Genomic DNA, 27,343 nt, shown 5'->3' with positions numbered 1-27,343 from the left:
GGCTTGTTGAAAAGAGGTTTTTGACTCACTTGCTAGGTCCCAGACTGGTGTGAGGTCATTTGAGAGCCTCATTAAAGTAAGGGAACCCTGGGCTGGGCTTCTGAGTCTCTTACCAGGACCTGTCTGCTACCGTCCTAGTGAGGTGCAACACTGTAGGGTTTCAGGTAGAATCCACACCAGGACTGTGTCACGTGGTGGTAAGATCCAGGTGGCTGTTCCTGACTGTGGCTCTCGGCAGCTTCCTTTCCTCGGCAGAGGCAGAACAGGGTGTTTGTCCTGTGGGAATAGAGACATGGAAAAGTTGGAAAAGCTGATGGATTGAAAGATACCCAGTTATTTCTATGTAAATTTTTGCTGATGGTATATTGGAAGGGTCTCCCTAAGAAGCCGTTGAACTAGGCTGGACAGTAAGATGCTGGATTCTATGTTTGGTATATGCTTGCAGTGAGGGAATCTCAACTGAACTTAACCTGTGATCATGTAACAGAGTGGAGCAATCCACCATGGGGGGAGGGGTGGGGGAAATCCCAGTACCTATGAAACTAATACAATGTAATTAATGAATAATAAAAAAAACTTAAAGAAATAATATTAAAACATAAAAAAAAAGATACCCAGTTATTTGAAGTCGCTTTTTTCTAAGAACACAAGGAATTCCCTGTGACTTTAGATCAGCTGGTGTCTGTCTTGAGGTTTTCTCAAGAAAACCTTTGTCTGGAATTGTCCCTGTCTTTGGGGTTGCAGTTACATGGGACAACATTCACAAATGATTCCACTTTGATTTGGGTTGGTCAACTGGACCTCATGTAGGCCGTTAGTTGTAGCAGGAAAATTTAAACCAGAATCACAGAGGCGCTGCCAGCAGGTGCAATATGAACAAGTCTGAGACCACTCTGCAAGGCCAGGTGTAAACGGCCCACCATGCCTCCAAAAAGTTTGTTTCCAGGAGCTCTTACAGGCCTTCCCAGTGAATCTTACAGGAAAGTTACCTGGGAAAAGAATCCACGTGACACAGCAGAGCAGCACCTGTCCTTGGAAGAAGCTGCTTTACCAGGCCTAGCAGAGGAAGGGAAAATGAACCCAAATGGCTGGGCTCATCATGGCTCCGAGGTATTGGCTGAGGTTCACAGGGGACTAGGACCTAACCACCCATGGGCTGTGGCTGTGCCTCCCCTAGCCCCACACACAGGCTAGCACTGCTCTGGCAGGCCTGTTTGCCACAGTCCCTGCCAGCAAGTGCAACATGCCCACCCTAAACCAGTCTGTCACTTACTTTGCAATATTTATTCATTTTCATTTTATTTAAAAGGCAGAAAGACATTTCTATCCGCTGTTTTCTTCCCCAAATGCCTGTGACAGTCAGGTCTGGGCCCTGGCTGATCTCCCACATGGGGAGAGGGCTAAGTACCTGAAACATCATCTGCGGCCTCGTAGGCCACTCTTCAGCAAGAACTTGGATTGCAAGTGGAAGTGAAACTTGAACCAGGGTCTGTGCTATGGGATGTGGGCACCTCAAAAAGCAGGATAAGGCATCAGTTTGAAAATAACCTCTGTCAGAGCAACGTGAATTCTGCTAATAGATGAGAACACTTGGGTGGAAGCTTAGTGACATCTTGATGGTTTACAGAAAGTCTGTGGGAATTAGTGTCCCAATGATCAGTTTACAGATGGTTTCAAGGAGGGAATAAACATGTTGAAAATGCCATCCACACACATGTGCAAGGAAAAATTCACCTGTCCATGCCCTTGTCAAAGAGGACCAGCCAACTCCATAGACTTGTAGCATGGTTCAGCTTACCCAGCTTTGACCACAAAATAAGTGGAGCAGAGTTTTTGTTCTGTGAGAGCCACATCAGCTGCAGGCAAGAACAGAGCTGTAGGTCCCACTGTGAACAGGTGGGATCAAGATCCTGAAACACTGCTTTCCAGAATTGGAGCAGGAGACGAAATGTGGCTTTAGCAGAATCATCCCATCGTCAAAGCAGTGGCTACTGACGGAGCAGTGGCCCAGTTAAAACAAGAGCACTTATCAGCCTTTTCAGGGGATGCTTGAGGTGTCTTGCTTGTTGACTTTCTGAAGGGCTGAAAAACAATAATGGAGTGTTTTGAGAAGGTTATACAGAACCATGGGAGAAAACACTGGGGAAAGTTTCTTTAGACATAACACTTGGCCACAGCTTTCCTGCTCAACCTCATGAGAATATTGATGGAAAATCATTAGACATCCACCTTACAGTGGATATTTTGTTCCTTCTGGCTGGTGTTTATTTCCTCATCCTGAAAAAATATATATATATATATATATTTTTGGACCACTGTTGTCATGCCACAGGGAAAGCTCCAACCCATATTGCTAGTACCCATCCCCCAGAAGGGTCCCCACTCCACACTGGCTACTGTGCCTCTATTCCAGCTCCTGACAATGCTTCTGGGGAGGCAGCAGATGGGCCGAGTCCTTGGAACCTTGCCACCCGTCTGGGAGACCCAGATGGAGTTCCTGGCTACTGGGTTTGACCTGTCCCGGCCTCTGCTGTTGTAGCTGTTTCAGGGAGTGAACCAACAGTAGTTCTGTCTGTCTCTCCTTCTCTGTCACTCTGCTTTTCAAGTAAATACATCTTTCTTTAAAAATCCTTAAAGGACATATTCCCAGGACTGCGGCTCTTTAAACGTAGACTAAATGGCTACCGTCATCATGTACAAAAGAGTATTTAGGGACGTTTGTTTGGTGAACAGTGAAGGCACCACATAGACTACCCATGTACTGAAGTACCTGGGTTTAGGCTCCAGCTCTGCCTCTGTTTCCACCTTCCCTAACCCTTTAATGTAGATCCTCGGATCTCTACCACCCATGTGGGAGACCTAGGTTAAGTTCCTGACTCCTGGCTTCAGCCCCTGACCTGGGAGTGAGCCAGTGAATCAGGAATGTTTGTCTTTGTCTATCTGTATGTGTATGTCTTTGAAATAACATAAATACATGTGTTAAAGTGTCTTAACTTGATAGAGCTGATCTTGAAAAAAAAATGAAGTTTATACACTTTTATTTCTTCTAATTCCATTTTTCTACAGTTTCTGAAGTCCCTGTGTGTGTCTGTATTAAGAATGTATGTGTGACTGTGTGTTCCAGGGTTAGGGTTCATAGGATAAGTGTGGCAGTGTGTGTTCCAGGGTTAGGGTTCACAGAATGGCCAGATTTAGCTGCCTGTTGTTAGAGGTTTCTGAGTCACCCAGGAAACATTTGATTGTTTGAAATTTGTAGGTATGCAACTGTTTTTTAGATGTTTATAATTTACAGTTTTAAATGTATCTAGCATGCATTCAAGGAAATAATTAACAGAGCTTCTAAATAAGCTGCTGCTTGTCTGAACATCTTGAAAGAGTAGGGATGATGAGAAAAAAGACTTTCCTTCCAAACGTTACAAGATGTTAGGGTTAATTTGAAAGAGAAGCAGGGTATTCTGAGTAGAACTGAAGAAAGAAGAAATTACATACTTGGAGAAATTTTTAAAGCAGAGTGAAAAATCTTGAGTGTCTCTTGTTAAAGACCACAGTGCCAAAGAGCCTTGTTTCGACGCTGAAGAAGCATTTTGTTTGTTCTTGCTACCTCCTGCAGCCTTGCAGTACTTGTTCCCACGGTAGACTTTCTTCCAAAGCTGTTGCATCATCTGCAGAGATGTGGTTGTGTTTGTTTTGGGTTTTTTGGTTTTTGTTGTTGTTCTTGCTTTTTTTTGTTGTTGTTGTTTGTTTTTGTTTTTGTGTTTTGAGAGCCTGAGTCTGTTCTTCAGTGTGAAATGGGATGGCTGGGGAGGAGATAAATTGTGCCCTCCACCCCGTCACATGGCGGCAGGTCTATGCCCCAGCTGTGATTTGAGAATTGTGAAGTGGAAGATTTAGGAAGAAGAAACTATAAAATCCAGAAATGTAATCAAGCTGTGTGCAATAACACTGCAAGAACTGATTCTGTGAGGAAAGGGATACAAGGGAAAGAAATAGGACTGGGTGAGGAGTGGTCTGGCTCCATCTAGGCATGGGAGGGTTTAGATCAAGCCAAGGTGGTCAAATCTGTGTTAGGCTTTCTCCATCCCAATTTTCTTTTTTTCTTGTTTTGTATTTTTAAAAATTATGTTATTTATGTGACCAAGAGAGAGACAGGCAGACAGAAAGGTCTTCTATCTGCTGGTTCACTACTCAGATCCTCAGATGGCTACAGTGGCTGGGGCTGGGCCAGGTTGAAGTCAGGAGCCAGGAGCTTCATCCAAGTCTTCAATGTGGGAATCCTAGTATATGAGCCATTCTCTGCTACTTTTCCTACACCATGAGCAGGGAGCTGGATCAGAAGTGGAGGAGCCAAGACTCCAACTAGCTCCCAGTTGGGATGCCACCATGATGCCAGCCTTGACTGTTCTTTCCTTAAAGAAATACATGTAATATTATTTATGTTACTCCTTAAGAAACATTAAGGTTTGTAGATGATTATTTTATGTAGTTAGAGAACAGTGCCCTGTTCTCTAAAAGAAAATACATTCATTCTTTTCTTTGGGCTGGGGGATTATTCCAGGCATAGCCCTTTTGTACCTGCAGTTGTACCGGGTCACCTGTGACCAGACTTATCTGCTCCGATCCCTGGATTATGTGAAGAGAACCCTTCGGAATCTGAGTGGCCGCAGAGTCACTTTCCTCTGTGGAGATGCCGGGCCCCTTGCTGTAGGAGCGGTAGTTTATCATCGACTCAGAAGTGATTGTGAGTCCCAGGAATGTATCACAAAGTGAGTTTTTAAAACTACATTTCTCTAAAATCTCACTAAGTTTTTGCTTTAGAAAGGTAGTCAAAGTGGAAATTAATGTTTGGTTGGTGAGCTGATACAAATAGATCTCTTCAGGAAGTGAAGAGGTGTGACATTGGGCTTGTGTGCTTTGTGCCCAAGTGTGGATGTGCCTGTTTGTGGGAATAAAAAATATGTCTTTGAGTAGTTCTAATTGTTTTTCCTAAGCATTTCTTAAATTGCTCCCATGTCTTAGACCCACAGTAGTAACAAAATTCATCTTAGATTCAACCATGATGTAAGTAGTTGGGTATGTGAATTGATGGGAGCTTAGGGAGTATGAGCATTTTGCTTCTGTTCTTGCTCAGAAAGACAGAAATCAGGACTCATTGGACTCAGCTGGCACATGCTGATCAGTTGGGATTTGTTCAGACACAGAATGACTCTGATAATTTCCAAACACTGGTCTTTTAAAATTTTTTTTAAAGGTTTATGTATCTGTTTTTGAAAGACCTACAAAGGGGGCGGGAGGTGGAGAGAGAAAGAAAGTGACCTACTCTCCACTGGTTTGATCCCCTCAGTTGTCTGTGTTTGCCTGTACTGGGGCAGGCTGAAGCTGAACTTCCCCTGGTCTTCCAGATGGGTGGAACGTGCATAAGCACTTTGGCCATCTTAGGCTGCTTTCCCAGGCCGTAAGCAGGGAGCTGGATGGGAAGTGGAGCAGCTGGGACACAAACTGGTCCCCATATGGACCACTGACTTTGCAGATAGGGGCTTTGCACACTGTTCCACAAAGACAGTTATTTATTTATTTATTTATTTTATTTATTTTCTAAATCACTGGGTTCTAATTCTGGATTTCAAAAAGAGGTATCCTCTATTATATGGATTAGACTGAAAACGGTAGAAATTCTGAGTAGAATGCTGTGCTTTAATTTGATATTTGTAAGGAATTAGTAAAGTGGAAGTGTTTGGGAGTTTATTTGAAATCACATTTTTGGGGCTGGTGCCTTGCTCGATAGACTAATCCTCCACCTTTAAGTGCCCACATGGATGCGTATTCGTGTCCTAGCTGCTTCACTTCCCGCTCGTCTCCGTGCTTGTGACCTGGGAAAGCAGCGGAGGATGCCTTATGTCCTTGGAACCCTGCATCCACGTGGGAGACCCAGAAGAAGTTTCTGGCTTCGAATAAGCTCCAACATTTGTGGTCTTTCAAGGAGTGAACCAGTTGCTGGAAGACCTTGCTGTGTGTGTGTCTCTCCATATAAATCTACCTTTCCAATAAAAATAAATCTTAAAAAAAAAAAGGAAATTGCCTTTAAGTTTAAGGTTAACGAAGTAATTCCTGAAGTGTCAAAGTGATTCACTTCTCCGTTGGTTAGACTTCTTCAGCTGCACAGAACTGTTGTGAGCCAGGACTCAGACCTTCCTGATGAGCTGCTGTACGGGCGGGCTGGCTACCTGTATGCCTTGCTGTACCTCAACACGGAGATTGGCCCTGGCACTGTGTGTGAGTCAGCCATTAAGGAGGTACGGTGCGCTCTGCTACCTGCTCAAACTCATTTCTAACGTATCTCATAAAAGGGTTTCTTTCTAGTAACATTCTAAAAGTTGTATTTCTCTTTGTCCTTTATTCCCTTGGCTGTTTTTCCTTGAGAAAGTGTAGAATGTTTGTTTTCTGCATGGATGCTGGGCTCCTGCACTGTCCCAGGCATGCATCCTCAGCTGCACATCCAGAGCAAACTCACATCCCTCCTCCCAGTTGGCCTCATGGTGCTCCCCCACTGACTGCATTCTGGTGAGCCAGGATTGCTGTGTGCTGTTGGAACCCAACACACAGTACACCACTGAGACAGTGAGGGGGCATGTACTGTGGTGCACATTTGGTCTGTGGCCACAACACACAGGATGTTCTCAGATCCACCTGGACTCCTCAGCCACAGCACACTTCCTTAGCCTTGTTCCTGTGAAGCCAGGCCCTCCAGCTTTTCTGAAAGATGGACTTGGTTGTCTTTGGGTGAACGATTGTAACAGAGACAGCTAGAGCTGTGTTCTCAGGAAGCTTCTCTCAATTTCGGTAAATTTCGTGTGAAGAAGCAAATTTAATACTGTGTTCTACTCTGGCACTGTGTTTTCCTTCCCTGTACTTATTGTGAGTAATCATAAGCTCCTCTCAGCTGCTCTGCCTCTGTCCCTGCCCCTTTTTCTGTCTGTCTTTGCCCCTGCCTGATGTGGGCATGCTTTTAGTGCTGATTAAACTGATTTTAAACTGATGCTGTCTCGTTGTCTCTGTAGGTAGTTGATGCTATCATCGAATCAGGTAAGGCTTTGTCGAGGGAAGAAAGGAAAGCTGAGCGCTGTCCCCTGTTGTACCAGTGGCACAGGAAGCAGTATGTTGGCGCAGCTCATGGCATGGCTGGAATTTACTATGTGTTGATGCAGGTGAGTGTGGAGACCGTGAGATCCTAGGATTCGTACACTTCAGGAAGTGTATAGAAAATGGGATTAAAAGCTAGGTTTGGAGTGGGCGTTTGGCCTCACAAGTTAAGATGCCTGAATCTCACATCAGAGAACCAGGATTCCGTTCTTGGATGCAGCCCCTGACTCCAGCTTCCTACTATATAGGACACACTGGGAGGCAGCAGATGATGGCTCACTTCTTGGGTCCCTGACATCCAACTAAAAAAAAGATTGGGTTTCTAGCAGCCAGCTGCCATCTCAGCCAGTGGTCACTATGCATATATGGGCGATGAACCAGCAGATGGAAACACTTTCTTGTCTGCTTCAAATAATTTGTTTAAAGTAATTTGGCTATAAAAATACTGAAATTCATATATAGCATTTTTCATAATACACATTTTCCAAAAACGTTTTGAAAACCCCTCATGTATTAACCATCTAACAATGCATTAGTTCAAATGTAAGGTTATTGGTGGGCTGGGATCTTGTCGCAGGCATTCCACATCTGTGGAATTGGTTGCTGACAGCTCCACCAAGAACTCAGGGGCCCTACCCTCAATATTGCCACGTGGCCCCTTTCTATTTGCCGTTTTCTAAAAGCTGAGCTTTTTGTTACTTTGTAAGCTCACAAAGCAGGAGTCAAGGAGCTGTCCTTGGGTAAGGGTACAGCTGTCCATGTTGGTTAGCCTGACATCGACACCCATGGTGCCTGAGACAGCTGCGGAAGCTCAGGCTGTGGGGGTGTGGGTGTGGGTGTAGAGGGCAACTGGGCCAGCCACCTCACGGGACCCTCCTGGGGGTATCCCTCTGGCCCACCTGCTAGAAGCTGCAGTGGAACTAAGTGTCCACCCTGAGTACTATAATAAAGAGATCAGATGCCTACATCAGTTTGGAGCAGAATTCTGTTCAGACCATATCAATGTTTATGATTAAACAGGCCGTGTTTGTAAAAATTCTTGTTAAAGCTACCCTCCCCCACTTTCTTGTAAACCTACTGTGTTGTTTCCTCGTTGGAGGGAAATAGGCAGCTCATAGCCACCAGGACTGATACTTCCACCAGGACATTGATACCAATGCTTTATGCTTAAAAACAACTGGCTTTTTGTTAAAGGGATGATGTTTGGGGGCTGGTATTGTGACTGGTAAGGAAACCACCTGCGGTGCTGACATTCCCTCCTGGGTGCTCTTTACAATTCCAACTTCTTGCTAATGACCTGGGAAAGCCAATGAGGAGGCCCAAGTCCTGGGACACTGTACCTGCCTGAGAGTTCCAGATGAATGTTTAGGTCTCAGCTGGCCTATTCCTGGCTGTGGCAGCCATTTAAGAAGTGAACCAGCCAATGGAAGATCTTTCTCAGTGTCATTTGCTCTCTTTCTGTTTTTCTTAATTTGTGTGTGTGTCCGTGTCCACCTCTCCTTATAGTTCTTTCTTTCAAATAAATAAATGAAGAATGTCTTTGTTTAAAAATTTTTTTTGGTTTTATACAAGTAAGCATTGTGTTGTAGATTTTCTTTTACTTTAATAAAATAATATGATTTTTCAAGCAATATTTCATCTTGGGTTATAAGTATACTCTGTCACCTCTGGCCATTTGCCATCCAAATGAAGACTAACTGCAACCTGGACTTCACGGTAATGCAGATTGGCCTCAGCTACCTAACGTGTCGCTTTGCCATTTGACTGTCACTACCATTTTCAAGGAATTTGTGCAGTGGCCTGAGACTCTAAATGTGTGTGTTAAATGCCTCAAAATTAGTTAATATTTACCAGGTGTGATTTTAGTCTTAGTCTCTATGCTAAGACAAGATTAGTAATACATTCTAATAGGTAGTATTGAATGAGAGACGTTGATAGCTGTTACTGCTATGGCACACAAGTGTTTGGATATGAATGTGCAGTGCTTGTTATGTGCCTGGGGTGATTGAAGCCCAGCAGTTACATGTGGGCCAAATGGAGCAACCTGGAGGGAAGTCAAGGGTGGCGTTTATACAAAGCAAAGGAAGCCTGGCTTCTTTAAATCCAGTCTCGTGGCCTGGTCCTGACTCTACAAAGACAGTGTGTGTGTTATGTGTCATGTCACCAGTCTGTTTTAGAAGATTGCAGTGAGAGTTGAAGCTGAAAATGGTCTACCTAACCAGATAATCGAAATGATCCTAATTTAAAATTACTCTAGTGTTCCGGGTAATTGAAATGATTCTCATTTTATTTATGTTTTGTTCCAGATGACTGATGCGTTATTGTATTCTTGCTGATAAAATGATTTAAAGGAAGAAAAAGTGTTTCTTTTTTGTTTGTTTACAGCCAACAGCAAAGGTAGACCAAGAAACATTGATGGAAATGGTGAAACCTAGTATTGATTATATACGCCACAAAAAATTCCGATCTGGGAATTACCCATCATCACTGAGCAATGAGACGGATCGACTGGTGCACTGGTGCCACGGAGCCCCAGGGGTGGTGCACCTGCTGATGCAGGCATACAAGGTCAGTCCCTCGGTGACCCCAGACCTGGCTTCTGAGCATGCAGGCATACAAGGTCAGTCCCTTGGTGACCCCAGACCTGGCTTCTGGGGGTACAGGTACACAGTCAGTCCCTTGGTGACCTCAGACCTGCCTCTTGATGCAGGCATACAAGGTCAGTCCCTCAGTGATCCCAGATGCAGCTTCTGGGGGTGCAGGCATACAAGGTAAGTTCTTCCGATATCCCAGACTCGGCTTCTGGGAAGTGCATGTACAAGGTTAGTCTGAATCAGTTTATTTTTTATGACTAACTACAAAACATTATTCAGAGAAATTGTGGAAGATAATCTCTGCTGACATAGGCCCCAAAACTGTTTAGTTCTTGACACCAAAAATATTTCAATGATGTAAAAAGATATGAACATTCAAGAAAATAACTTGGAGAGTTATGGTATTTGGCAAGACCAATGAAACCGACTCTTAAACCAGGAGAATTTAATTTTGTACTTGGGGGATGGTTTGTTCCAATTCTACATCCCTGTTCTTGGGGTGTTAGTTCACTGTACATCTGCATGCTTGTCCAGGAGCACCAGCAGGACTCCTGGTTGCCACACGGAAGAGCAGCTGCCAGGAATAGGAGCCTCTTCTGGTTAGACTCCTTCTCACATGAAAGGGGCTCAGCAGTCACAGCTGGAGTATGCGTGGACTGCCTGTATTGGCCGCTGAGAGTGCCTTCCAGTCTGTGTCCAGGACATCAGGACTCTTTTGTCCTTCTGCTGGACAGCTGCCTTCCAGCCAGCTCTGCTGGTAGAGTCCCCTACGGTTTCCACCATGACTGGACATGTGGGGAGCAGAGTGAGCCCCATGGTGCCCTTCCATGGCCTGGACCAGCTGTAGAACACCCTGAACACCTGTCCTGCCATGCAGAAAGGGTGAAGCACCCATGTGTTGTCCCTCAGACTGGAAAAGCTGGAAGATGAGGCTGAGGAGGAATGTTTGGACAAAGCACAGAAAACAGCTTCATATTCAGCTGACAAGTGTGTCGTCTTCATAATGTGAATTTCAAAAAAACTTCCTGGTGTCGATGGATACACGGTATCCCTTCTGCACAGCTGTCTGTCATTGTGGCAGCACGGGGGAACCACCTAGCTACATTTTCTTTCCAGTCACTGAGGATCAAGTTAGAAGGTCTTGTGTTCATTAATGTCTGCTCTGAAAACTAGGCCAGAAGTGTTATATGTACTGACAAGCTTTCTCATGTCCTGTACTGGTACATAAAGTCCTGAATCCTAAAACTGTAATTATGATGGCATAAAGGTCCCAACTATTTGGGGGAGAAATTGGTATATATTTTTTAAAATTTATTTTATTTTTATTACAAAGTCAGATATACAGAGAGGAAGATCTTCCGTCTGATGATTCACTCCCCAAGTGACCGCAACGGCTGGTTCTGTGCAGATCCAATGCCGGGAACCAGGAACCTCTTCCGGGTCTCCCACGTGGGTGCAGGGTCCCAAAGCATTGGGCCGTCCTCAACTGCTTTCCCAGGCCACAAGCAGAGAGCTGCTTGGGAAGTGGAGCTGTTGGGATTAGAACCGGCACCCATATGGGATCCTGGTGCGTTCAAGGCAAGGACTTTAGCCGCTAGGCCACGCCACCGGGCCCATAAATTGGTATTTTTCACAAATAAAATTATTAGTTCATTCTAAGTTCATAAAATTTTCTTTGCCTCCTTTACATGCTAATCCTGTATTGATGTTTGACTAGAAAATATTCTGTAAATTTAGCATGTAGTTTAAATGGTCTCAAAACAAAATCAAGGCTTTAACAACAATGTTGTTATCTTGAGGATTTTGTTAATTGTCAGTAACTTGCTACCAGATGACACTTTCAGATCCCATATGTTGATGAAAACCCGTATCTGTTCTTGACTGTCTAACAGTAAGTTAGGGTGATGGCAGCAAGTTCTACCTTTTCAACTTACATTTTGAGTCCTAAGCCCTTGGCAGTTTTTGGGGATTTAGACACTGTACTCTAATTGCCCACACTTGGCAGAGCCAGTGAGCAGGTCTCAGACGCTGTACCACAGCAGGGCAGCAGCCTTCTCCCCACTCTGGGCTGTCTCAGGAATGCTCGCTTCCAAGGTGGAGCACTCTGACCTCAGGTAAGTGTGGTTCTGTGTAAATGATCCTCCTGCTTTGCAGAGAGGCCTGAAACCTTCAAATGGCTTTCTTGGAGTGTGTTTTACAACTAGTGGAAGGATTGTTTACAGACTGTATTTCCATCTTCCTCAAGATTTTGTCATGTCTTCATTGTAATAATCACTCATATAAATATACCAAAGTTTATCAGCTTGCTTGCACTATGAGTAAGTTGGTGAAATATTCTTGTCTTTCTGTGGACATGCATTGTCATTTCCTTGGTGTTGATACTTAGAAACTGCCATTTCATTGTTTTTCTTTTTTATAATTTGTATTTTATTTTTAATATTATTGACATAGTTAAAAGGAATGAACGCCCATATGGGTCTTATGTTAGGATGGGGAGGGTTGAGGTATGGGGGAAGGTGGATGGGACAAATGTTTCAGTTCTTTCCTATCTCCTGTTTCCACTTGGGGAAAAGGGAAAGGGGCTGCTCCTGGCTGTCCAACTGTATCAGTACCTGAGGATGGGAGACAGTCATTTAATAGCGCTTTAAGAGACCCCAGTGTGGGAAAGTATGTCCTGAGGGTATCATTTGAGTGGTTTTGGTAGTTCTGAGACTTTGTTGCACCAGGGTTGGGAAAATCTTGCCAAGGTCTATTATCTGAAAGAGTCCATCTTATTGCATCCACAGACCTAAGAACATGCTGCAAAGCTTGTCCAGGAGAATGATCCAACCTGTTCTGCTTTCCATCCTTGGACAAGGCAGTTGACATCCTCTGCTGGCCTAGATGAGCTGGCTATCATGTCCCCATGTGCATCTGGACCTGCTGTCCACTGCACAGGCATCAGTGCAGTCCCAATGCATGCATTCCAAGGTTGGACCACATACTTTGTGAATTTCCTGTGGCCAGGATTGGAGTCTCCAGTAATCTAGTTGGGGAGTCCCCTAAGAGACCTTGCCTGGGGTGACCTCAGACTTGACTCTTACGTGTGTCAGCCAGTACAGGATAAGGTTCAGTCTGTCACCAGCACCAGCCAGTGCACATACCAGTGGATGCAGCTTGGTCAGTTCTACCTTAACCCCATATCTCACATGAACCAACAGGTACTATGGCCCAGCCCATCCAGGCTGCCACAGACCTGATCCTTACATATACTAGTGAGTACCATGGCCTAGTTAGGGCAACACTCAATAACTGCCACCAGGCTCACCCCCAGCCCTGGTTTTTGTATGTACCGGCCTGTGCTATGGCCTAACTCAGCTCATCTCATATCCCATGCAGCAATCGTGCATACCCATGGGTGTTACAGCTTAGCTCACCCAACTTGCTCTGACTTTTATGTGCACCATTGGGAGCTGCAGCCTAGCAGGGGAGTGCTGTCAGTTCACCTACCAGGTCCACTCCCAGCTCTGAATTTCACCCTTGCCAGGGGATACTGTGATCCAGCTTGAGTTACCACCAGTCTCAGCACTTGCCAGAAGGTGTTCTGGCCTAGTCCAGCCAGCCTGCACCAATTATGGCTCTCATGCAGACCAGTGGGTGCTCTGGCCTAGCCCAGCTTGTCTTACCCCTAGACCTGGCTTTGATGTGAACCAGCAGGTGCTGTGGGCTAGCCCAGCCCATCATGTACCCATCTGGCTCGTGCAAATGTGAACAAGTACTGGAGCCTAGCCCACTCTGACATACCCCCAGACCCAGCCTACATGCATGCCAATGGATGCTGCATCCTTGCCCAGCCCGATCAGCCCCCCACCTTGGCTCTCACAAACACCAGGGGGAGCTGCAGCCTAGTAGGGAAGTCCCCAAAGTTCCCCCCTAAGGCCCATTCCCAGCCCCGGATCTTGTGCCTGCCTGAACGTGCTTCAACCCAGCCTGGTATGGCCTGCCTGCCCCCAGTCTCAGCTGTCACTGGCAGGTGTTGCAACCTATCCAAGCCCAGCATGGTCCACACCCCATCCTGGCTCTTGCATGTGCCAGCGGGTACTGTGGCCTGGTCCTACCCACCATACCTAGCCCACACATAGGCTGACAAGTGTTGCTACCTGGCCTGGCCTCTACCAGCCCCACTCTTGTGTTCCCCAATGGGAGCTGTATCCTAGCAAGGTAGTTCCTCATGTTCCCCTACGAGGCCCACTCCCAACTCCAGATCTCAATCTTGGCTGCAGATGCTGCAGCCCTGCTTAACATGGTCTGCCCTCAGTCCCATCCTTTGTGTGTGCCAGCAGGTGCTGCAGCCTGGCCTAGGCTGGCCTCTTCCCAATCCTGATTCGTATGAGTGTCAGTGAGTTCTGTGGTACAGCCTGGCTCATCCTATCACCATCTGTAGCTGTCATGCAAACCAGCAGGTACTGCAGTTCCACAGAGGCTAGCCCACAAATGCCTTACAGAACCTGCTCCTATATCTGGGTCTTTCACATTCTGGTGGGTGCTGCAGCCCGTTCTGACGTGACCCACCCACTGCCCCAACACATTGCAGATAGGCATTGCAACCTAGTGCAGCCAGGCGTGCCCCCCAGTCCCAACTTCTGCTTGTGCCAGCGGGCGACAAGCAATGCTACTTAGCCCATCCCAGGTCTCCTGCATGCCTTCTGGTTTCCCTGCTAAAAACCATTTTACCTTAGCTCTCTCACCTACATGCAGGTATAGTAGCCAAGTCCATGGAAGCCCCTGGAAGTCAATCCTCCCTGTAAGATATGCTCTCAGTGGACCCCACTACAGCATGTTCCTAGATTCCGTTCTCTGGGCCATCTCCAGTTTCTGTACCCTACAGTAGCACACAGCGTAGTTGGGGCTGAAGTGGCATGTCCTGGCCTGGTTGTTTCCTGCCTTCCACCGTGCTGTGCAGCGTTCCCCACATACTTAAAAAAAAAAAAAAGTAACTATCCTGGCATAGGAGTATAATTAACACAGATTTGTCATTAACCAGTCCCAGAATGCCCGCCAGCTATTGGCTGCTTTCCTCCCAGCAATATAGCACTTGCCTAGTACAGAGAGTACAGAGCAACCTAGGCAGTTGCCTACGGCATATGTTCCCAAGAAGTTTTGTTGAGTCAGTCTGCAGACACCCAGCCTCTGGCCTTCCATGTTTGTTTGATTTCCTACTACATCTACAGTGTGTTACCACAGCTTTATTGGCTTTGGGTTCATGCATTATGAGGCTGCGTTATCAGGCAGGTGAGGGAGGGATGGATGGATGGATGGACGGACGGACGGACGGACGGACGGATGGTTGGTTGGAAGGATGGACAGACGGATGGATGTATAGATAGATGATAGACGAATTTTTGAGGCTATAACAAGCGATAGATAGACTGACAGAGACCAGGGTACTTCAGAGCGTCTATTATGAAGAAACGTGGATTCCAAAATTTTTTGCACCAAAATAAAATCTCTTTATTCATTTTCCACGAACTTTTTGATTGTCTTTCTAATTAGCTATCTCTTTTTGTCATTATGAAATGTCCCTTTTCAAGACCATCAAGATGTTTTGTGTTGTACTTCACCTGGCAGCTTTACACTTGTCAAAGTGGGTCTTAGAATTTGTTTTGCACAGGGGTCAGTGTTGTATTACTGCAGGTGAAGCTACTGCTTTTGACACTAGCATCCCCTCCAGGAGAGCCTGGTTGCTGTGGGGACTGCATATCCAACCCTAACTGTTCACGGTCTGCTTAGTGCTAACTTTGTGTTACTTCACAAAAGTTGATGGTTGTATGTCCTCCCATTCTTAAAAATATATATATCTTTGTTGGAAAATCAGATTTACAAAGATAAGGAGAGACAGAGAAAGATCTTCTGTCTGCTGGTTCACTCCCCAAGTGGCTGCAGTGGCCAGGGCCGAGCTGATCTGAAGCTGGAGCCACTTCCAGGTCTCCCATGTAAGGGCAGGGTTCCAAGGCTTTGGGCTGTCCTTTACTGCTTTCCCAGGCTACACAGAGCTGGATGAAAAGTGGAGCAGCCAGGACACAAACCAGCGCCCATATGGGGTCCCAGTGCAAGCTAGGCAAGGATTTTAGCCACTGAGCCATCATGCCAGACCCTGACTTCCCATTCTTTACACTGTGTGTCAGTTACATTACAGCTAAAGTGTTATGCACCTCCCTATCATTTCTTCTTTAAATAGTCCTGAATAATTTTTTTAAGATTTATTTTTACATGAAAGAGTTATAGAGACAGAGAGAGGTATTCTGTCTGTTGGTTCACTCCCCAGATGGCCACAATGGCCAGAGCTGGGCCACTACAAAGCCTGGAACCAGTAGTTTATTTCAGTGACCCTCCATGAGTACAGAGTCCTAAGGCCTTTCCATCCTCTTCTGCTTTCCCAGGCCATTAGCAGGAAGCTGGATCAGAAATGGAGCAGCTGGAACTCAGACCAGCATCCATATGGGATGCCAGCACTGCAGGTGGAAGATTAGCTTGCCAGTCCCAAGTCCTAGTATTTTAAGTGAATAAAAGCACTTGGATAATGACAGACATGCTGCTTCTTTTCAGTGCTCTCCTCTCCTCTCCAGAGATCGCAGCTTCTGTCTGGCACAGTTCTGTTTTGTCCAGTATAATTTCTGTTCACTTCTGGTCCAGCTTTATGCTAACATGTCTGGGAGGCAGCAGTTCTCAGTACCCATGCAGGATACCTGGATGAAGTTCCTGGCTCCAGGCTGGCCCAGACATGATTGTTGTGGGTATTTGGGGAGTGAGCCAGTGGATGAAAGACACCATCTCTCCCTTTTGATGTGTAACTCCTCTTTCCAAATAAATCTTTTCAAAAATTATTTTTGCTCTGCCATGTGGAGAGTAGGAGGCATAGGCTGGCCAATTGCAGTTAGAACGTGCTGCCGGCTGCTGCTGAAGGATTCGTTTGTCTACCACCCTCACTGGGTACGATTCTCTCACCAGGAAAGGAAAGTACTGTACAGACTCTTCAGTGAAAGCATCCCTAATGCTGCCCTGTTGCTTTTCCAGGTCTTTAAGGAGGAGAAGTACTTGAAGGAAGCCATGGACTGCAGCGATGTGATCTGGCAACGGGGCTTGCTCCGGAAGGGCTATGGGATCTGCCATGGAACTGCTGGAAATGGCTACTGCTTCCTGTCCCTCTACCGCCTCACACAGGACAAAAAGTACCTCTACCGGGCCTGCAAGGTAAGGACAGCAGGATCCAGATGATACCCAAACACCCAGGATGTTCCTCGTTCAGGAATACAGACCCATTTGGTGTCGTGTTCCTTCTGCACAGCCTTGTCATGACCGTGGATCCCAATATCTATAAAGAGTGGATGAATATGCATTCCGGATTCACTGCTTGCCTGGTCAGGGTCTGTACTGGGATCACACTGCTAGGTCAGAGACACATTTCTTGGCTAGACCTGATGTCCACGCCTTTGTCCTGCTCTTAGCTCCTTCCCCCTGGAATGTGCACCACTCCCTGCATTTCAGTGCTTGGTCTGTTAAAGTGAGGGGCTTTTGAGGGCCTCCATTTGAAAATATCACTCCTTCTTTCACTGTACTTCTTGTTGTGTTTCTTACGAACTAGAAGCTTAGGACCTTATTTCTCTGGGTCACTGCCCATCCCTGACACTGGTGGGAGCCCAGGGGATGGTGGATGCTGGTGCAGGCTGGTGCATTCCAAGTAGGAGCACCTGTGTCATGAGGTCTTTCCTCCACCTAGGCAGAGGGGACCCCTCCTTGTTGACACATATGTAGCATGTCACCTACAGGCTCAGTGCATATAGCATGGCAGCACAAGCTCAGGACTCACATGTAGCATGACACCCTCACATTTAAGGCGCACATGTAGGATAGTCCCACAGGCTTAGAGCATACAGTAGTACAGAACTTACATGCTCAGGGCACACATGCACAGAACCTGTACCCTCAGAGCACATTCACAGCTTTACCCCATACTCAAGGCGCACACACAGTGCATCACCCACAAACTCAGCACACATTTGGTACGGTCACCCAGATGCTCAGAACCCACAGGCTGTGTCGCAGTAGCAGCACCTACATGTACAAAGTGAAATTTGGGTTGTGGCCAAGCCCTGAAGGACAATGAGATGGGCTGTACAGGATGGCTAGGCAGAGGTGGGAATGGACAGAGCTGAAGGCTTCCCCATCCTTGATGATGTGTAGGTAAACAAGTAAACATGGGGGATTTGAAAGGACTTTATATGGCTGAGATAGGGCCAAAAATGGCCTGGCCTGGTCTGGGGAGGAAGTAGGTCTGTTGGTGCCACAAAGGTAAGAAACATGAATACAACAGGGTCAGGCAGGTGGTCACCATAACTAGGGGTCCTCCTAGGATCCGTGAGAGAGCCAGCCTGGGGATATGTGAATACCGACCCAGAGCTGGGCTCTGGGAGGAAGACAGCAGTGGTGGGAGGAGACCTGGACTTAATTATGAGTGCAAGAAATGTCGAGTTATAAAACTAAACATCGTTGGTGCTGAAAAATATCCAGGATGTAGAACCCACATGATCTAGGCCAGTGCTTTTTGCAAGGTGGTGCTGTCCACACATATCCCTGTTGTCTAGCACAGAGGGCCGGGAGTGTTTCCTGAACCAGCTCTAATGGTGAGTAGATGAGGACTTTGGAAAGCAATCAGTTTAACACCACAGGTACTATTTTCATCACTAAAGATTTTTCATACAAATGACCACACTGTGGCTTGGGCATCAGTTTATGAAGTGATTCAGGAGCACCAGGAGCCAAGGGGCACCTTGGAAAGAGCCCAAGAGCTGCAGATCTGAGTGGGTGTGGGCTAAGAGGCACCAGGCTCTGCCGATGGTAGGGATCTCTAAGCCAGGCAGAGCTGGAGAGGGCTGGCAGCTGGTTTGGAGGTGGTGCAGGAGCCAGGGAGTGTTTACTGGGGATGAAAGAGACTTCTCACTGAAGAGACAGACGGGTCGCAGGTGCCATATGTGGCAGCTGCCACCTAACAGGAGGAAATGGAGAGGTTGTACCTGGCCCAACCTGCTGAGAAGGGTAGTTATGGGGTTCTGTGCACAGCACACACTGGTCAATGATCACCTTTCCTTTAGTGAAAACACCATCTGTAATAAGAAATGTCTCTCAGTTTGCAGAGTGGTGTCTGGACTATGGAGCTCATGGGTGCCGCATTCCTGACAGGCCCTACTCCCTCTTTGAAGGTAAAAGGGAGCAGAGAGCTGGTTTAGATGGTGGGTGGCATTGGTGTCCATCGTTATGGATGAACATGAGCTGATCTCTTGTCACTTCTCCACTTTTTGCTCACATGAATGTCTGCCAAGTGGTTTTAGATCTTCAGTGAAGTGTGCAGGCAGACAGCCCATGACTTTGTGGGTGTTTTATATGTCACATTTGTGACAATGATGCAGTAACTGGAAGCTTGAATAATAGTTTAAAGCTACTTGCCTATGTAAATCATATAAAGAAGGATGAGTGATGGCATTTAAGAATATTAATTATTGGAAACATAAAAATGACAAGAGTAAATATTGAAGAAAGTTGTACGTAGAAGATCAGTGAGTTAAAGCAGGGAAGGGAATTCACAGAATCTGCTCCTGGCAAAACAGATTGGGCAAAAACTGTTGCAGGATGGTCCCTGGTTGTGCTGGTTAGAATTAGATACTCCCCGAAAAATGCCCTGTCCTCTGTTTTTCCAGGACCAGCTGGGTGCTAGTTGGTGGGGAAATTGATGTTGTTAACCTAATTCAGATGTTTGAATTCTACATAGAATCTCTTTCTGGCATTTTTAAACAGACTTGATTTCATACTAGCTCTTAGGCTGTTCAGTGTTTGGGAAATTGTCCATTTATTCTGTGATGTCCAGTCCATGTGTGCAAAGCTGGTGCTATAGTCCTTCAGGCCACTCAGTGACATGTCCTGTTTCACTCTGATGTAATACTATTTTTAAAATCAAAATTATGTGAGCAGAATACAGAGCATTTGTTAGGTCTTTTGTGTAATCTATATGTTGTTTTTAAAATTCAGAGAAATCATACAGGAAAAACACTCAGGATACAACTTGTAGTCTTGTAAGGTCATAGAAGCACAGTGTATGTGCAGCTGAGCTAACGTTCAGGTTTATAAACTCAGGTTGACAACAGTGATGTCAGGGTCCCAGGGCCAGTCTCAATGAACTAGCTAAAGGCCATGGGCCATGGGTTCTGCCCTCTGCCTCACCACAGCAGGAACCAGGTTGTCAGGAGGGCTGAGGGGTGTCTTGTTGAGTCTCATGTGGCCACTGACCACAGTGGGCAGGCAGCTCCTTCCAGAGGGAACCAAGTCCCCTGGAGGTGCTGCCCTTCGCCAACATGGCTCTTCCCAGCATGGCCCATGTTACTTTTTATCAAACGGATTTTTGAAGATCCTTCCCTAATATGCAAGAATTTTGGATTTTTGCGCTAAAATATAATGACTTTATCCTATTTCATACAAATGTCTTGAAACCCCTCATACAAGATTAATGAACACAAGCCACGTTTTTAAAAGACAACGCTGGGGCATGACCTGCTGGTGTTGTACAGGGGTCACTGGAGGCTGTGTCCCCATATGCCATGTTCCCTGGGGCTGCAGACGACTCACTGCCCTTGCCCTTCATGAGCCATCCCCTTTGTGTTGCAGGCATGGCTGGTGCAGTTCACTTCCTCTCTGACATCCTGGTGCCAGAAACATCACGGTTTCCAGCATTTGAACTTGGCTCTTCACAGAGGGATGAAAAGGTACAAAAAGACACGTAAAATACCAGCCTGCTTCATGCCTGACCCAGAACCAGCTATGAATCTGGAAAGAAAGGACAAGAAGCAGATACTTGGCACATCCCCCTTCCTCACAGAGACCCTGCGTCAGAGCATGACCAACAGAAACCCTACCATTCACGTCCTGTGTCCCCTTGCCATGTGCAACATGAGTTCTCCACACCCAGACCGTGTGGCGTCTGCATGTTTCTCCATGTTTGTCTGCAGGTGTAGGTGGCTGTTAGTATCCCCACAAACTCAGAGCTGCACCTACCCAGGAACGGACAGAGTCAGCTCTCTTGCATGTCAGAAAATGCCGGGGTGCATGAGAGAAAGAAGCCGAAGGCAGTGGAGAGTGTGAGGTGGGAAGCCTCTCTGCACGTGTGTCACCTTGTTTCTGAGGAGCCCCCGTGGGCGCAAGCAGCTCCCAGAGCCCTGGTCTCAGTGCAGAGGTTCCTGGAGCCTTGGGTGCAGGTCCCTTGAACCCAGGCTACTCTGGGGAGCAACTCAAAGCGGGAGAGAGCAGCCCTACCACAAGAGAGCAGTAAGGTCAAGCATGGCCGTCGTGGGCACTCACCAGGCACAGACTCAAGTTCCTCAGCACTGTGGCTTATGGATGCGAGGGAGGGGAGGCCAAGGTCCAGCAATTGGTGAGCACAGTTCACATGAGTAAGTCATCAGGTACAGACCTGGACGGGCACTCCGGGGTGGAATAAATCACAAGCACTGGTATGCACTGCATACAGGCTTCACTGTTACAGCCAAGATACCAGCATGAGCTGTGGGCTGTCTCTCTCTCTGTCATAAAATGGCCATTAATCTGGATTCTTGCAATCCCAGAAATTGTTACATGGATTTCAGTTCTGAGAACACCAGCTCAAGCCTCAGTTGCCAAGGGACCAGCCTGGGAGTGGGTGAGGGCAGTAGACGCGTTTGGTCTGGCCCTGCCAAAGCAGCTGCACCCAGAACTTGGAGTCCAGCAGATCTACACAGCCGACTGTAAAATGCTGGTTTTATAGGACCCATGGGTGCTGTTACATTCAAATGGATCTCGGCAGAAAAAAGTTTCTCCAGCCCAGGAACCCTGGAACTCCTTACCAGCCCCAGAGACCGTCTACACCCTCCCTACCCCCAGGGGCTATCTACACTGTCACCACCCAGATGCCATCTTAGCACTCAACATCCTAAGTACTGTGTCATCTGGGTATCCCTTTTACAAGGACAAAGAAAACCACAGCAGAGGGAAGACCCCTAAGCTATCATTGAGCTTTCATTGGGTACTGGCACCCTGACACATAACCTTGCGCTTTGAGTGACCCTGTGTCACTTCAGCCATCCCAACCCTCTTCGCAGGAAGTGATGTGTCCTGTTCCCACTGTCCCATTCTCTATCTGAAGTGACATGTTCATTTCCAAAGGAAGCTGGTGGTTGCCCCACAGCCCTTTCTGGCAGGGAGGAGGCCACTCCTGGAATCCTCACTGGCCTGGTGACTTCAGGCCCAGGGGTCTCTGGGTGTTGACTGGCATGCATGCTTGAAAACTAATTGTCAGTTTGACTACCCCATGTAGAAGAAAACATACCTGAGAGTTTACAGACTCTGAACTCTGAAGCCACCTGTCCACCAGGTAGTGATAGGCACCACCATGCCACTTGGATGCCATGAAGGCAGCCCCAGGATAGGATGTGGGTGCCCTATGGGGGCCTTCGGGACACTCCTGGAGTCTGACATGCTGCTCTGTAGACCACAGATAGGCACACTGACGACACTGACCACAACTGTTCCCACTGTGCTCAAGGCCTTTGCCTCTGTGATTAGATAAAATGTGGTTGATGGCAACAGCCTGTGGCATCTTGGTCCGCTGATCCAGTGCTGGGCAATGGGCTCTCAGCTGAAACACACTCATTTATGTTTCTGAGAAGGTCTTGTACACTCAGTTCTAGCAAGACATCCCACCCTGGATGGTGGTAAGGTTGCTAACGCCGTTCTGTGATCAGAGAAGGATGGGCAGTCTGGATGCCAGGCATGCTCATCAGAGCATCCCAAGTCCCTGCCTGATATGTTGCATGCACAGGCCAGAGAGGCCTGTGCTTGGGGTCCCCAACACCTTGCGGATCCTGTGTTGCAGTGAACACACCATTTTTAGCTGAGGAATGCAGTGTCACATCTGTTGGATTTGCTAAATTCACAAAAACAGTAATCCAAGTGAAAGTCCAGGTCCCCAGCATTGTTACAAAGACTCAAGGAGGCAGGGTGTAGAGTAAGGCCATGCATGTGTCCCTAGCTTTCCTCGGAGTTCCAGCTCCTAGCAATGAAAAGGGGGTGGGTATCAAGACAGGCATGCATGCTGGCAGGCTGCTCTGTGGGAGCTAGACATGCCAACTGCAGGCCCTAGCTGCTTCTATACCACTGCCATGGGAGGAGCCAGTGTCAGTCATGGAAGCACAGGTGGTGGCAGCCCCAGTTGCTCAGCACACAGCCTGCCCTGCACTCCTATCTATGGATCAGCTCAAGGCTATGGGCTCCTTGTGGGACCACAGCCAGATCCCCCAAACACCAATGGCTGCAGCTAGTCCAGTCCACTTCATACATAGCACCACCAATTTCCCATCTGTATTTGGGAGACCGGAGCCCTCATCCAGCACGTGAGGACCGAGTGTGTCATGCAAAACTGGGAAGAGGGCAGACACAGACCCATTAGGTTCCTCTTGTGCCACATGCGCACACAGTAATTCTGAGAGCATGAAGCCTACTGACTGGGTGAAGAACTTTACCATCCTACCACTAAACATGGAACAAAGACCTGAGCTGCTTCCAGGTAGTTATGGAGCCTCTGGAAGTGACCATCATCCACTGCAGGGGAGATCAAAATACGAACAACGGCCATATCACCAACGGAAATACACTGGCAGATGCAGCCGCAAAAAAAGGTATTACTCAGGAGTTTTGGAACTGGCTTTAAACCTGGATGTCTTGAGTCTTTATAGGCATATGCACATTGCTAAGATGCATGTTAAATGCTATGCATCCTGAGCATCCCACATCATCACCAAATGCATGTTCAGTGCTGTCATGATTTCCTCACATGCATTACCAACATGCATGTTAATGCTGTGTCTCATGATCTTCCACACATTCCTGTTACCTGGAAGAATGCAGTGCAATCCTGCCAGCCTTGATCTTACCAACCAAAGGCCCTCTAAAGAACTCGACCCTGGCAAGTGGCAAGAATATCACATTGCCACTTGTTTTTCAAATTGGCAAAACCACATCCAAACTGAATCATTCAGAGTCATGGCTCACTCCATGCATAATGGCAACAAAGCCTGGTTGGCAAATTAGAGTATATAATGTCAAAAGCTCAAAATGAAACAGAACACTTAAGAGTTAAAATTATGGCCTGTCACAATGGTTTAGTGCTTGCAAGTGCCGAGATCCCATTGGAGTAGTGTCAGTTTGTTTCCCAGCTGCTCCATTTCCCATCCAGCTCCCTGCTTGAAGCCCAGGAAAGCAGTAGAGGACAGCCTTGCCCCCATGTGGGACCTAGAAGCTTCTAGCTTCAGATCAGCTCAGCTCAGGCTGTCATGGCCATTTGGGGAGTGAACCAGTGGGTGAAGATCTTTCTACCTCTCCTCCTTTGTAAATCTGATCTGCCTTTCCAATAAAAAGTGTTTTAAAAATTGTAGAGAAATGTAAAGAAAACAAAAACACTGTGGGCTGATGGTGGGGCCCACTCCCCACTCTGCACACACACAATCTAAGTACCCCAGCTACACTTCTTTGCTGTAAGTACACATGACACGGTCAGGACTTAACTTGGACTTAAACATACACCAACACTACAAACTACACAGAAGTCCTGCCGACTGCCAGCAACGTGTAACTACAGGTATGAGGTTGGGATGGGTCCCTCCTGCTGACTGCTAGCCATGGTGATAACATGTATTGTCCTGGGATGGGCCCCTCCTGCTGACTGCCAGAAATGGTGACTACATCAATGAGGACAGGAACTGTTTTAAATAATATGCCTGTCCCACAGGCTGCATGTGCTGGCAAACAGCCTGGGTTGTTCCAGCAATGGATGCCCTGTGAGTGACCCCTGGGAACATGGGACACTTCACAGACCCTCCCTCCAGCTGGGGAAGCAGAGCCAGTGAGTGCACTTGCTTTGGGATGAGCCTGTTACCCAGCAGCCACCCCAGGGGATGGGCCATCAGCAGGATGATCTGAGTCTGGTCCCAGGTTGTATGACCAGGACCCAGGAGTGGGTATGCATACCTCCTGGGCTCTTGTGTGGCCCCTTCCTTGCTCCTGATGCATCCAGCAGCAGCTATGTTTCCTGCAAGGGACATGTTCACTGTAAGCTTTTTAAAAAGACATGGGCTTGGTTTGTCTTTAAATGAAAGCCTGTTAATGCTCAGAAGGCTCTCCCCCCCAGAGCCACTGCCCACAGCCATGTATGCTCCATGGGACATGGCATACCAGGCAGCCACAGGGAGAGCAGGTGCTAACAGGAGATGGGAGTGGGCCCAGAGCCAGGACCTGGGGCAGCTCTGAGGCCCTTCCCACATAGGTCTCCAGGTCTCTTCAACTCCTCTTGACAAAGGGGAAAAAGCAGCAGGGGCCCTACACAGCTCAGCTGCTCCTCACTCCCCTGTAAAGAATAATAGTGAGCCCTTCCCATTGTCCCTGCCCCCTCTCCCCACATAGATTCTAGGGCTAAAGCCATGAAGGCACAAGAGGGAGACAGCTCCTTGAGCAAGCAGTAGAGGGCAATCTGTCAGGGAAGCTGCTCAGATGCACTCCTGCCCCCTAGCTGTGTGCCCAGCAGAGGCTGTTCCCCGCACCCCACCCCCACCCCCGAGCTCTGGATCATGGCAAGAAGCTAGGGTTGATTTTTAAAGAAATTTGAGTGACAAAATGAGCTCCCATCCTCCAGTTTTGCTCTAATGCCGTGGTGGCAGGGCTCCAACCACCTGAGCCATCACTGCTGCCTCCACGGGCATATGACAGCAGAGAGCTGGGACTAGGGAGCAGAGCCATACACCACTGTCCTTCACTCACACATGTGTACCTATTTACAAACTAGACCTGCCTGTGTGGATGGGAACGCTGGGTGGAGAAGGCCACATTGACAGGTGCTGACCCCAGCAATGTTTCGCCGTCCCTGTGATAGCTCCTTCCTCTGCTGGCAAGGTCATCAAGTGTGCTGGGGAAGGAAAGGTCCCTTCCTTTCTCCTGAGATGGTATGTTTCCCCCACCTTGTGCCCCCTTTTCATAGAATGTCACTTCCCACAACCCACTCCCAACAAAGTGAAGACAGTAATGCCCAAATTTACTTTATTTTGCATACACAGGAAATGAGAGCCTATCAAAAGAGAACACAGTAGAAATGAGCCGAGTGTCACAGAGATGCATGCACAGGTCTGCTCCCAGGTCACCCTGCCACCAGTGCCACAGGACACTGTTGAGGCAGGGTCACATCCAGGAGTGGAGTAGAGGCTCAGAAATGGGTTCCCATGGACACCAACGTGTCCACTGCTGCAGGACCCTGACCCAGATTCAATGCAACATGGGGTTGATCTTATACAAACCCAGGACTAAAACTGCCGAGTCCTCCTTAGTCCTTATTCTTAAGACAAAATTGACCCTGATGGGTCCCAGGGAAGGAATCATGTGCTTCTTTGTTTAAAAAAGTAAGGACAGGAAGTGAAGTAAGAACACAGAACAAAGGGCCTGGAGGCAGTGGAATGTTAGGACCCCTGTGGTTGAGTTGTAAACAGAAAGTTTGTGCTTTGCTGTGTCAAGGACACCAAGATCCCAAGGGGCTGGGGGAGTGGGAGCTGGTCAGAGCAGCAGCATCACCCAGGTGTCCTGCAGAGGCCCAGAAATCCATGTCGCAGGAGTGGAGCAAAACCTAAGGATTGCTCAGCCACAGCTGATTCTCCAGCCCCACCCCATGGAGCAGCAGACACTGAGCCTCCTGGCCTGGAAGAACCCAAAAGCAGAATCTACTGCGCTTGGTTAGATGTTCAAGTCCAACCAGGAACAACTTCATTTTAGAACAAGCACTGCCTAGCCCACTCCCCATGACACTCTGCACACACACACACACACACACACATACACACACACACACATCTAAGTACCCCAGCTACACTTCTTTGCTGTAAGTACACATGACACGGTCAGAACTTAACTTGGACTTAAACATACACCAACACTACAAACTACACAGAGGTCCTGCCGACTGCCAGCAACGTGTAACTACAGGTATGAGGTTGGGATGGGTCCCTCCTGCTGACTGCTAGCCATGGTGATAACATGTATTGTCCTGGGATGGGCCCCTCCTGCTGACTGCCAGAAATGGTGACTACATCAATGAGGACAGGAGCTATGCCAGTTCTGATGTGTGAGGATGATGCTACTCACACCCTTGTATGAGCCACTGAGAGTTTGGAATCATGTTTATCCCAAGTCACCCCAAGAACTCATAAAGCACGCCAATTTGGACCACTGGAATGGTTTCCCATGGGTTGGAGAAAGAGGCTTGCAGGGCGCAAGCCCATTGCTGGCTGTGCAGAGGGGCCTATCTTTAGGGTGTGAGTGAAGTCAGGATCAAGAGGCTCCCCTGACACACACAGTGGGCCCTGCAGGCCTCACCTGTCACGCTGCCTGCTGTGTATGGGGTTCTCCTGAACTGGCCCCTGCCCGGTGCCCGTGCCCCTCCCAGGTTGCTCTGCCTTCCTTGTCTTCTGAGGGCTAATTCCCAGGGGCTTTGCCACAACACATAACACTGTGTTTCACTG

At 47.5% G+C, this 27,343-nt stretch overlaps 1 protein-coding gene across 1 annotated transcript in view; it reads left to right on the top strand.

Annotated features, from left to right (window-relative positions):
- LANCL2 (LanC like glutathione S-transferase 2) overlaps positions 1-20,725 on the top strand; it is a 31,780-nt gene extending 11,055 nt beyond the window's left edge. Inside the window, exons 3-9 of the mRNA XM_012926137.2 lie at positions 4,556-4,763; positions 6,143-6,290; positions 7,056-7,202; positions 9,523-9,705; positions 16,785-16,961; positions 18,895-18,967; positions 20,424-20,725. Coding sequence (XP_012781591.1) covers positions 4,556-4,763; positions 6,143-6,290; positions 7,056-7,202; positions 9,523-9,705; positions 16,785-16,961; positions 18,895-18,967; positions 20,424-20,539 — 1,052 coding nt within the window. The 3' untranslated portion in view covers positions 20,540-20,725. The remainder of the gene's footprint in view (positions 1-4,555; positions 4,764-6,142; positions 6,291-7,055; positions 7,203-9,522; positions 9,706-16,784; positions 16,962-18,894; positions 18,968-20,423) is intronic.
- The last annotated feature ends 6,618 nt before the right edge of the window (positions 20,726-27,343 follow it).

The sequence above is a fragment of the Ochotona princeps genome, chromosome 20, assembly GCF_030435755.1.
Source record: "Ochotona princeps isolate mOchPri1 chromosome 20, mOchPri1.hap1, whole genome shotgun sequence".
Classification (NCBI taxonomy): domain Eukaryota; kingdom Metazoa; phylum Chordata; class Mammalia; order Lagomorpha; family Ochotonidae; genus Ochotona; species Ochotona princeps.
The sequence above is the reverse complement of the archived record's forward strand: the minus strand, read 5'-3'. Positions and strand labels throughout refer to the sequence as shown.